Source organism: Pteropus alecto, unplaced genomic scaffold (assembly GCF_000325575.1).
Source record: "Pteropus alecto unplaced genomic scaffold, ASM32557v1 scaffold48, whole genome shotgun sequence".
NCBI lineage: Eukaryota > Metazoa > Chordata > Mammalia > Chiroptera > Pteropodidae > Pteropus > Pteropus alecto.
Genome location: NW_006442110.1, coordinates 1,895,041 through 1,907,302, shown reverse-complemented (window position 1 = coordinate 1,907,302; position 12,262 = coordinate 1,895,041). Strand labels below are relative to the sequence as shown.

The window sequence follows — 12,262 nt, the reverse complement described above, 5'->3', positions numbered from 1 at the left end:
CTCTCGCGCTCCGACCTCTGCTTCCTTTCTCACACCTCCTTTCCCTCACTCTGACGTTCCTGCCTCCCACTCGTTGGGCCCCTGGGTGAGCCACGATCCCCCACCCCCACCCCCAGGCTCCTAATCACATTGGCAAAGTCCCTTTTACCACGTAAGGTAAGGCGGTCACAGATTCTGGGATTGGCACACGGGCATCGGGGGAGGGCACCACTGTGTCATAGAGAGTGGAGATTCCTCCCAGGGGGTGATGAGTGTAGAGAGAGGGGCTGTCGCTTTAGCCAATCCACGGTGTCCGACATTTTACCGACACGAGCTTATTTCACAGGCCAGAGCGCAGAGGGGGTCCTGGCAAACAGGGTTTCTCGGTCGCAGTCCGGTCTGAGTCTAGGACTTGGTTAGCCTAAATCCTCGGGGGGAAACGCGGGTCCTGTTGTCGAGTAGCGACGGCTCAAATCGGAAGAAACTCCTGTCGTTGCCCTTTGCCCCTTCTTAGTGCGCGGAATTCAAAGGTGGTGTCTGGAATTGCGGTGGACATCCTGGGGCCATGAGGTGACAAGTAGGAAAACGAAGAGTCAGCATGCGCCACCACGCTGAAGCACTGGCAGAGCAGAAAGATGTAAGGGTCCTTGAGGACGTCGCCGAGCTGAGACCACCTCTTTGTTAAAGAAACACTCAATGAACACTTACGATCGGAGCCGTCGCTACTCAACAAACGCGGGTCTTGCTCTTCCCTCGTTCACTCCGCGTGTGAGCCGAACACCGACGTGCTGCTTTCTGTCCCCGCAGAACCAGCCAGAGCTGGCGCCTGCAGGGCGCGTCGGGCCAGGGCTGCCCCCCCGGGGAACTGAGGCTGCTTCTCCTGGGGAAACGTGGAGCGGGAAAAAGCGCCACTGGAAACACTATTCTGGGCAAAGCCGTGTTCCCGTCCAGATTCAGTGGGCAGATGGTGACGAAAACGTGCCGGAGGGAGAGCAGCGACACGGCAAGCGGGAAGGTCGTGGTCATCGACACCCCCGACATTTTCTCCTCGATGGCTTCTGCCGGAGACAAGGACCACCACGTTCAACAGTGCCGGGAGCTCTCCGCTCCCATCCTCCACGCCTTCCTCCTGGTGATTCCCCTCGGCTACTACAGGGCAGAGGACAGAGAAACGATCGAGGGCATCCAGAAGGTGTTTGGAGCTGAAGCCAGGAGGCACACCTTCGTCATCTTCACCTGGGGGCATGATTTGGGGGACGAGTCCATAGAAGACTACACGGAAAACAGGGAGGATCTTAGAGAGCTGCTAGCGAACTATGGAAACCGGTACTGTGCTTTCGACAACAAGGCAGGCGAGCAGGAGCGGCTCAGCCAGGCGAGGAAGCTGCTCCACGAGGTCAAGCGAATGGTGGCTGAGAACCGAGAACCGTATCACGTGACCTGCGGGAAGGCGGGCGATGCGTTCCAGGTGAGCGTCCTCGTTAAGGTCTCCAAGGGTCCCTGTGCGGGGCGGAGCGGGAAGCAGATGGGCACAAACGTGCGCTTGGTGTAAGGGGCTACTTATCCATCATCCGGGAAGAGGAGGCTCCGGACGGTAAGTTACTTCGAATATTCCCCCTTTGGACTTGACCGGGAAATCGATGGATCCATTTAAGTCCTCGTCTAACTTTACCCCTCATAGTTTTGGACACACACGGGACTCGTTAGTCCCCACCTCCCCTTGGCTTCGATGAAACTACCGTCTTCTTGCTTCTCCCCCTCTTTCCGGCCACTCCGGAGGTGGCCGAGTCCCCCTCCAGTGACCTCTAAGAGCTGGCGTCTGCGGGGCTTGGTTCTCGCCTTCCTTCAGCCCTCTGCACTCTCCCCTCGGGGGCTCTCACGTTTTGATGGCTCCGAGCTCCATCCATCGCTAGTGGTTTCCACATTCGACGCTCTCGTCCGGGTCTCTCCTCCAAGCCCCGACTCCTTTGTCCAACCGCTACCCGACATGGCCATTTGGCTGTCTTAGAGGATCTCAAACCTAGCGTGTCCAGGCTTCCGATTTCCTCTCTTAAATCTCTAAGACCGTCTCCTTTCCTCTTGACTCGGTGAACGGCTGTGCCGCTCGCCATGCCCGTCAAACCCGAGCCCAGAGGCCAGCTTCCATAGCACGGCTAGTTTGCATCTGCGATCCGAGAAACGCTCAGGTACCTGGAACCCACCTGCTTCTCTCCACCTGAGCCCCACCGCCTGGCCCAAGCCGGCCTCTCCTCCTAACCTGTGCTAGTTTACACATGATCTGCTGACAACCTTTCCCCTCATTCATTCTTGTGCCTTATAGCCCGGTCCACTTCACACACGACAGACAGGGTGATGTTTTATTTAATTTTTGAAAACTCGAAAGGAAAATGTCTTTGTAACGAAGGAAGATACACAAATGTCAGCCTTTGCTTTGAGGAGCTCACGCTTCAGCTGGAGTGACTTATGCATAAGAACCGAAGCAGTTACCGATGCGGTGGAACCGAATGTTGGCATAGAGGATTCTGTAAATATAAGTGCCAAAGAATGTAAAGCAAGCAGAAATCCACCGTGGGGGCCATCTGGGTCAGGGCGGGTCGGATAAGAAAGAGCACTTAGGTCACTTGCTAAATTATCTCCTAGGCCTGAGCCCTCTCACCCTCCTTTATGGCCATGTGTCTGTCCCTTAAAGGCTGCATGGGACAGAGGTGTCAGCAGAGAGGAAAAGGGCACAGAAGGAGTTTTTCCCAATGTCGCCTGAACACAACGCCCTCGTATGTAAAAGTCTCCGGTGACTTTCCGCCGAGTTTCCGACGAGGTTCGGAACCTTGACCTCACCACAGCCTACTCTGCTCTCAATGTGCTGGTCTCAGCAGCCTTCCCTGTGGTCCTCGAGTTATACTCATGTCCGCTCTAGAGCTTCAAACGTGCGACTTCCTCTGTCTTGACACTACCCCTCTCCCGTCCCACCTGTACCGGGTCTGCTTTTATTTATCCATCCGTCTCGGCTTAAACTCACTTCCTCCCCAATCGCCCCTGGAGCGAGCTCCCGCAGCTGCCCTCACATCACCCGACAGGTGTCGTCACCTCCAGCTATTTCCATGGTTACCTCCCCACGAATTTCTTGAGACAGAACTCAGATCTGTTTTGTTGACCACAGTCTCTTAGCTTCATCATCTGGAAAATGGAGATAATATCTATCTCAGGGATGGTGGTGAGTATTAAACGAGATGCTAACAAAGTTGTTGGCAAATAACGCGAGAGTGGGCAGATGTTCAATAAGTAGTCACTACCATCATGACTGTTGTTATTACGGAAGTGTATGAGGTCTGAGTCAATTATGGAGACTCTAAGGAATTTAACAATCCAGAGACTGGGCAAGATTTCTGCTTTTAGGACTCGATCATCCAGAAATAAAAATATTAGTATGTATAAAGATGTATGTACAGGGATATTTATCACTACATATTTCAAAATAGCAAAACCAGAGATATACCGAAGACGTAGCAATAAAGGAATAGTTGCATTAGCTGTAAATGTTACATATGGAACAAATCACATCCACCACCAAAAAAAAAAAAAAAAAGGAGGAAGATCTACATGTATCGACTACATGTATAGGACATATTATTAAGCAGATCGCAGAACAGTAAGCCTAGAAAGTCTCTCTCTCTGTTCATATATGCGTCTATGTATCTGTACAAACACAGGAAAACATAGAAGGATGTATGTATGAGTTAACACCTGTTACTTTTCTCGTGGATAGGAGATGGAAAAATTATTTTAAGATTGTACACATTTGCATTGTAACAATCCTTTGGATTTTAAAAAAACAGAAGACTTTGAGCTGGGCTCTATAAGGTGAAAGCGGCCTGATAATCAGAGCATCCCGGGAGAGAGGTGATCGAAGGTGTCAGTGATTTGGGGTAAGACTAGGTAAGAAAGCAGAGGGAAACTTGGAGATTTAACAATTGACTCTCAGCATGGACAGGTCTGCGAAAGCCAACAAGGACCATGACCGTGGCCTTGAATTGACACATCCTAATCATCGATATTTAATGACCCTGAATCCTATGCTTGCGTCTCCATTTCTTTACTTTGTGGACGATGAGATTTTTAGATCTGTGTGCATCATTTCCCCCCTTTATTTTGTAGGACTGTGAGAATAAAGCTTCATCTCAGAAGGGGGACAATCCACATGGTAAGATGATCTTTTAAAAAAATGCGAAGCTCAGCTTCGTGTTCTTTTGAATGCATAGTGCATCGAAGCGAAGTGGAAAAAATATCTGGATAAGTCGGAGCAAAACCGCACCCTGGAAACCTAGCTCAGAGCGGTGCCTACAGCCGGTCTCCCAGGGAACTCCAACGCTTGCGAGTAGACGTGGCACCAGCAAAGATCCTGGACACCGTGTAGGTGTCCCTTGACTTTCCCTGAAATATTATGGAGCCAAACTTGCCTCCCACGCTTCTCCCCTGACTCAGCCCCTTCTTCCTGGCTGTGGACCCAGCGCACCCCAATTTTTGACCCCTCCTGGGAAAGCACTAACTTGCAGAATTCAGTGATGGAGCTCAGTACCCATGTGGTGATTGCCATTAATGATACATCCCGCCCTCTGCCCACGTCGGTACCTGTAGATCTACCCGGTTCTGTGTAGTAGGTGCAGTCTGGCCCACAGATGGGCACACGTGACTAATTCAACCATCCCTTCATGGATGGGCTTTCGGTGATTTCTGGGCCAGCTCTGTGCAAGAACTTGAATATTCAACAGTGAGTAAAATAGACAAGATCTTTCTCCCCACAGGATCCCCCAAAATAACTATTAAAATTTTAATAATGATAATTGCAGCTGACATTATGGGCCGGAAAATTATATGTAACATGGACCAACCAGTCAATCCTCATAGAATGTAATATATAATCCTCGTGCCAACCCTATAAAGAAGATATTAGTATCATTGCTCTCATTTCACAGATGAGTAAACTTAGTCAGAAATATGCGAACTCAAGCAGCAGTAGGGACTTAAAATTCTGTCACTGCCCTCCGGCCAAGACCCCCAGGGACATCCCAGTTACAAGACGAAACTGGCTTTATTGACTTGTGGCCCCAAGAGAATAGCACGTCACAGGGAACCATGGGGTGTCTCAGAATGCGGTGTTGGAGAGGACCGTTTATAGGATTGGGCTTGTGTGAGGTGATTTTGGGGAACGTAGTGACCACCCAAAGGCGGTATATAACAAGGACATGATGTCATTGGCATTTCAGCTGCTTCCTTTAAATGCCATGTTCATTGCTCCTCCCAGATGGACAGCACAGACAGAGGGACAGTCCAAACGATGGCACTCTGGATGGCTCGGGTTCAGTGACAGTCTCTGGAGTTGGCGGCTCTGCCATTTGCTCAGCACGTAGGTCTGCCGTTGACCTTGGGCCTCAGGAGAAGTGGAGAGAACAGGGTGTGTGTTTAGAGACAGTTTTGCGATGCAGGTTTTTACAACGATCTATCGAGGTACGATTTACACGGAGCAAAACACACAAATGTTAAGTATACAGCTCAATGACTTTCTATATGCCTACACATGTCACCGCCATCTAGATAAATATGTGAATCATTTCCGTCACCTTAGAAGTCCTTACCACATCGCACCACCCTCCAAGGGAACTACTCTCCAGACTTCTATCAACACAGATTCATTTTGTCTGCTCTTGAACGTCACATAATATGTTCACATAGCATGAGGTTTTGCGTCTGGCTTTCTTTACGTTGTGTGTTTTGGAGCTACATCGACGTCACGTATCAGTAGTTCAATTTTACGAATATACTGCTCTGGGTCATTTTCAATTCAGATCCTCCCTGTTCCCACCTCAGCCCACAGACATCACGCCCCAATACTTACCTTCAGTAGCAAAATGTGAGGAACCCTAAGACCAAGACCAGTAAAGGTCAAGTTGAACATTTTCACATTCCTGGGAAACCTCGAGCCCTTTATATATCTCTTCGTTTGTCCACGGCCCCTTTCGTGGCTTCCTCTGTGATGGGCAGCTTTCTGAGTGGCCCGGAGTCCTGCTGGTCCAGCGGGCCCACTGCCGTCCTCTGTAAGAACCGGCAAGGATGAGAAAGCATGAAGCCTGTCTGCATCTCTGTGTTCAAGTGCAGGGAGAGACTCACAACCTGTCCTCTCATCCCGCAGGGCCAGGGGAGCTCCCGCGGCAGGCCCCGGAGTGCCCGCAGACCCGGGGAACGTCGGAGCTGAAGGTCCTGCTGGTGGGGAAGCGCGGGGCTGGAAAGAGCGCGGCCGGAAACAGGCTTCTGGGGAAGCAGTTCTTTGAGACCAAATTCAGTGAACAGCCTGTCACTCAGAGGTTTCAGTCTGAGAGAAGAACCTGGAGAGAGAGGGAAATTTTGATCATTGATAGTCCAAACTTGTCGTTGTCAACGGACTTCAGGTCAGAGCTCCAGGAGCACGCCTCTCCGGGCCCCCATGCCTTCTTGCTGGTGACCCCGCTGGGCTCCTTCGGCAAGGAAGATCAGGAGGTGCTGAGAATTATGGAGAACAGTTTCGGACACAAGTTCTATGAGTTCATGATCATTCTCTTCACCAGAAAAGAAGACCTGGGGGATCAGGAACTACACACGTTCCCAGAAACTGGAGATACAGCCCTCCGCGACGTCCTGCGGAAATGTGGAGACCGATCCAGCGCCTTTGGCTACAGAGTCACCAGGGCGGAGGAGCAACGCCAGGTCGACGAGCTCCTGGAGAAACTTGTGAGCATGGTGCAGCAGAGCGGGCACCGGCCTTGCGCCTTCCAAAAAGGTAAGCGGTGCCTAAAAAGTGTTTTGGATGTGCTTGCAAAACGTAGATAGAGAGCCTTTTGTTTCCCGAAGGGCATAGGCAAGATAAAAAGGACTCTTTCTCTTTCTCACGTCTTCTGCGATTTCGCCGAAGTTTCGTGCCTTTCCGGGCACACCGCGCCGACCCTGATCTGGTCTCTCCGACTGGATAGAGAGGGTCTTGCGGGAAAGAGGCGACGTTTTCCAAGCGCTTCTTTCTCTTACGCGCGGGTCCGCCCTCAGTCACGAGTCTTTCCCGCTTGCTCCTGGCAGAGACCCTGCGCCTCGTCCTCCTCGGGAGAACGGGGTCCGGAAAGAGCGCGACCGGCAACACCATTCTCGGGAGATCTGCCTTCGCCTCTCTGCTCAGCGCACGGCCGGTCACCAAGACGTGCCAGACAGAGAAGAGGACTGACCAGGACGTGGTGGTCGTGGACACTCCTGGCCTCTGCCCCGAGACCCAAGAAGCCCAGCTAGAGGAGATCGTGAGCTGTGAGGACATGAACACAATCCTGGTGCTGGTGTTCCAGCTGGGGCGGTTCACTGGCGAGGACGCAAAGGTGGTGGCGATGCTGGAGACCATCTTCGGGGAGGACGTTCTGAAGTACACGATCCTGCTGTTCACCCGGAAGGAAGACCTGGAGGGCGGGAGCCTTGAAGATTACCTCGAGAACATGAAAAACGGTGCTCTTAAGAAGGTAGTTAAAAAGTGTGGCGGGAGAGTTTGTGCTTTCAACAACAAAATCACTGGCCAAGCTAGGGAACAGCAGGCGGAGGCACTTCTGAAAATGGCCAATGAGCTGATAAGCAGTCACGGAGGGCAAGGATATTCCCAGGGGCATGGGATTGACGAGAGTGTCGGCAAACTTAAAAATATGGTAAAGAGTTTAAAAGAGAAGGCTCTCGACACGTTTAAGGTCTTTTCCGTTTCGAAAACGCTTTAGGTTGCACTGTGGGCGCCGCGTAGGGCGGGTGGGGTGGATGAGGGCTTGAGAAGTGAATGCACCTTGTGAAGCTTCCACTCTTCGTAGCCGAATAGATTGTCAGGCTGGGGCAGGTAGTAGGGGATCAGAAAGGAGAAAGCAGGTGGCCTGCTGGCCCCCTGAGCCGGCAGCATTATTTTCGCTCTCCCTTCGTTTCAAGTCTGAATGTGAAGTGGGCCCCAGTCAACCCTTCTTCGCTGCCCCTGAGGAAATAAACGTGACTCTGTGAGGTTTCAAAAGATTTTATTGCTGATCACCACCATGAAATAGACTAGAACAAACACCAGGAGCCCCGTAAAATGGCCACGATCAGACGACGTGCAGAGTTCTGAAATTCTAAGTATAATCCTCGATTTCTTCTAGAAAAGGTTATTGAAAACTCCACACTTTCTCCTCTCTCTCTCTCTCTCTCTCTCTCTCTATCCCTAGAGATTAGGAATTAGGTTAAAACTCAGAGAACTCAAATAATAATGGCTTCCACGCATTAGGGGCTTAAAGTGTCTCGCGCCCAAATGTCCGGGAGCAGGTCATCTCTGAGGCCCGTGCGGCGCTGATGTTCCCGCTTCACCCTGACACACTGGCGACCTCCATGCCCCAGGTCGCTTCCCGGTTCCAAGCAGATTAACTTGAAAGCCGCCTGGTGCAGGTGCTACGTGAGATAAAAATGACAGAAGCGGCACCTAGTCAGTGTAAGGCCAGATGTTCTCAAGGTTAAGCGCCTTACAGATGCCTCGGGGATGAGGTCGATGTCGTCTGCCTTTGGTCTTTGAAAGCGTCAGGTTACTTTCACGATGAACTCATTTGTAAGAGCGCGGGCTGTTGCCATTAATACTTTCATACTCTACATCACCGTTCATGTGACAAATTCTGGAAGACGTGGGTGTACATATATTCAGTTGAATGAAATAATAAAGATGAATTATGCTCTGAGTTTACGCCCTCCTGATTCCTATTTTTCTGACTTGGGGGAAGAGTGTGCCTCCACGGAGAGGCAGTGTTTAGATGCCTCGACTCCGGTGAGGTTTTTGTTTCTTTGGTGCCTGCGGACCTTCAGACTGGGCGACAGCCACTTTAGTAGACCTCTACCAGCTCGGGCTTCTGTCACGCTGGGCATTTCACTAGAGTGAGGACAGATAAATGCCACTAGGATTGGAACCAGCACATGGGGGTAAGACGGTCTAGGAGGCGTGTGTACCTCTCCCCAGAGCTTCTCTTTCTGTTCAAAGGCAGGAACAGACCCTGCCCCCCATGGTCGAGCAGGGGACATGGGGGCTGACCGAGGTCGGGGATGTGAGGGCATCGCCTCCCAGGGAGGAACTGCCGCTCTCCTTGAGGACTACTCTTTGGGGATGGGGGTGGGAGGAGGTGGTGACGATACTGCTGTGTCGGTTCCTCCTGGAAACACTTGCTTTATTGGGGGTGGGGCTGGAGTAATGTCTGTTAAAGACAAAATGCAAGAAGCTGACCCGGGCAGAGAAAGCCGCGGACCTCACTGCAGGTCCGACTTTTGCAGAAGGAGAGCAGAGGAAGCTGGGTTGGATAAGGAGGCCCCAGATCTGACAAAGCCTGTGCCAACTCAGTGGGGAGTCCTGGGGCACAGCCTGACCAATAGCCACATCCTGCATTGGGCAGACACTGGTGTGGCTGTGTTCGGCCCCCACCCTCCCCCTCCGCTAGAACAAAGGCTACGTTGGTCACAGCTGTCACAGCTGGAGGCTATCAGCTGACTGCTCACAATGCCAGATTTTTGTTTCTTCCTTTTTTTTTTATGTGAGAAAGACACAACTACTCAGTGACTCAAGAAGAAATAAAATCAGAACATACCTATAACAAGTAAAGAGATGACATGAGTAATATAACAAAACTACCCCCAAAGAGAAGCCTAGGACCAGATGGCTTTACTGGTGAATTCTACTAACCACTTAAAGAAGAATTAACACCAATACTTGGCAAACACTTGCAAAAAAAAAAAAAAAAAAAAAATAGGAGAGGAGGAAGTACTTCACAATTCCTTCTAGGAGGTCAGTATTATCCAAAAATGTTACAAGAAAAGAAAACTTTGGACTAATATCCTTTACGAATATAGACCTAAAAATCTTCAAAGAAATACTAGCAAATCAAAATACAGCAACTCATAAGCAGAAGTACATACCGTAAGAAGTATGTACCACATGGAAGTATATCTGGGATTTATCCCAGAAATGCAAGGTTGTTTCAAAATATAAATATCAATCAATGTACTACATCATATTAATAGAACAAAAGACAAAAATCACATGATCACCTCAAAAGATGCAGAAAAAAATGTTTGATAAAACTCAACACCCTCTTATGCTAAAAAAGCCCGATAAACCAAGAAATGTAATTGTGATGCTCTTCAACTTTTTAATTTTTTTTATGCTTCCCAACTGTCCTCACACGTTCCAGACTCCTTGGTATTTTAAGCAAAGCCCTTTATATTGTGGCATCCATTTATCCGCTCATTTATCACGACTTATACTCAAAGAGTTACACCCACGTGTCCTGCCCTTCCGCTCACATGGCTTCCTACGGCAGCGGTCCCCACGTCTGACTGTTCCCCCACCTCCCCAGACATGCACATGTGCGCGGATGACCGCTCCGATTCATCCCTTAGGTTCAAGGATTAATCTTAAATCTCACATTTTTAAGGAACGTTTTCTGCCCCACCCAAGGCTGACTTAACTGCTCTTCTATTTGCTTCTATCGCGTTCTATGCCTACCCAGATCAAGTGCTTGGTACTTCCTGTTTGTATCCCCAAGTACATTATAAAACCCTTGGTGACAGAAGAATCCTTTTTGTTAAATTATATCCCAATATCCGATAAGGCCAAGGCCCTCGATGTATAATTTGTCAGTCATATGTCAGTCGAGTGTCCCTACTCCTTGATGACTGGGCGAAATTAGGTCCAAACAATAAATCTATACTGCGTAAGAGTTCAAAATCCTTCCTTCGATTTCTAAGAGTTTTGTTTCCTTGTTCTTCAGCCTTTTCTCTGTTTCCTCGTTCCTGTGAAATTATGCAGTCTACCAGTCCAGACCACAACTCCGAAAGCCCAAAATGCAGTATTATCACTTAAAAAAAAAATACAAAAAAAAAAAAAACCCACAGGAATTCATACACAATTATTTATATGCAGGTTTTCCTTTTTTTTTTTTTTTAGTCTCAGGAACTTTCTGGAGAGTCTGCCGAGTGCACGAGTCAGCACGTAGCCTCCCTCTTCCTTTTTGATCACTCTCTTCCTTTTTTGCTTGTTTTTAAAAAATTGTAAGATGTTTCGTTCGTGTGTATGAGGTCCCGTCCCTTAGTGGATAATAACATCTCTCTTGCAGTCTGTCCAGATTTGGTCAAAAAAACCAAACTCACCTTACGCCTCCTTCTTTCCACATTATATTGAAAGGTAGGAAACGTCACTTTAACAAACGTTAAAAAATTTCCCACACCTTCAGAATATCGGATACATTATAGTCGAACATCAAGTGTGGACCAAAGAATGCTGAGGGTACTACTCCATCAGGGTTAATGAGAAGATATATTGGTGCTTATTTCTGGTTTCCAATTTGTTTTCTCAGAATATTTAAAAGACTCGATTCAAAGTCTTCTAGCTCTTAAGAGAGGGCTGTCTCTTTTTTAATTTTCTGCATCTGGCTTTTGCTAGCTGTTGGCTGGTTGCTGCTTGTTATTTCGGGTGTTTGGTTGCTTTGCCTCTATCTCTCCATCTCATGAGGTTGGCGGAGAGAATGTGTTACTGATGTGCTTCCTGGTTTTGCCTCATTCTTCCTTTGTGGTCTAGGGGGTTGTATCTGAGATTGGCTTATTATTTTGCACTTGAGGTTTAAATTCTGGGGTGGCTTCTCGTGCAGCTTGAGGTCGGTGACTTGTTTGTTCCTTAGAGCTGGGGTTCTAAAGATCATTTCAGTATGGGCTCCTCGTTGGGTACTTAGAAAACTGCTTGATAAGTTACCACGTTCATTTGAAATACTATGTCCGAAAATTTCTGCTAAGAAACCAGCCATATTTCTGCATTCGATGGCATGTTAATCTTATGCAGGAAAAAAACTAGTATAATGCAAAATCTTGGGCCGGTTACTTTTTTTTGGTGTCAAATTTACTTACTTGAATTTATTGTGCCCCTTATTAACGCATAACCTGGTGACACGTGTACTGGTGTCATTGGGCTCCCCTTCCTCTGGCCACCAAGTAATGTATATATAATTAGAGGCCACTGTTCGGGGAAATAAGTTTGCGTGTGTGTGTGTGTGTTTTGTTTTGTTTTTTTTTTTTAATACCCCGTCTCACAGATGTCTCACATCTGCAATTGCATAGCAAGTAGCAACAAAGCTTTGACAAGAGTTTAGCTACGAGGCCAAACTCATCATAATCGGGGTCATTTTGGGGTTGTCGTACGTCAGCACTTTCTTCATTTCTTGCAATGTAGAAGAATGTCTGTTATCCA

General features: G+C 48.7%; 1 protein-coding gene across 1 annotated transcript in view; it reads left to right on the top strand.

Moving 5' to 3' along the window:
• Nucleotides 1-8,705, top strand: part of GIMAP8 (GTPase, IMAP family member 8) — a 12,866-nt gene extending 4,161 nt beyond the window's left edge. The window contains exons 3-7 of the mRNA XM_025039002.1: nt 494-549; nt 787-1,447; nt 4,132-4,177; nt 6,164-6,787; nt 7,078-8,705. Of these exons, the coding sequence (XP_024894770.1) occupies nt 494-549; nt 787-1,447; nt 4,132-4,177; nt 6,164-6,787; nt 7,078-7,748 (2,058 nt within the window). The 3' untranslated portion in view covers nt 7,749-8,705. The remainder of the gene's footprint in view (nt 1-493; nt 550-786; nt 1,448-4,131; nt 4,178-6,163; nt 6,788-7,077) is intronic.
• Nucleotides 8,706-12,262: the final 3,557 nt, after the last annotated feature.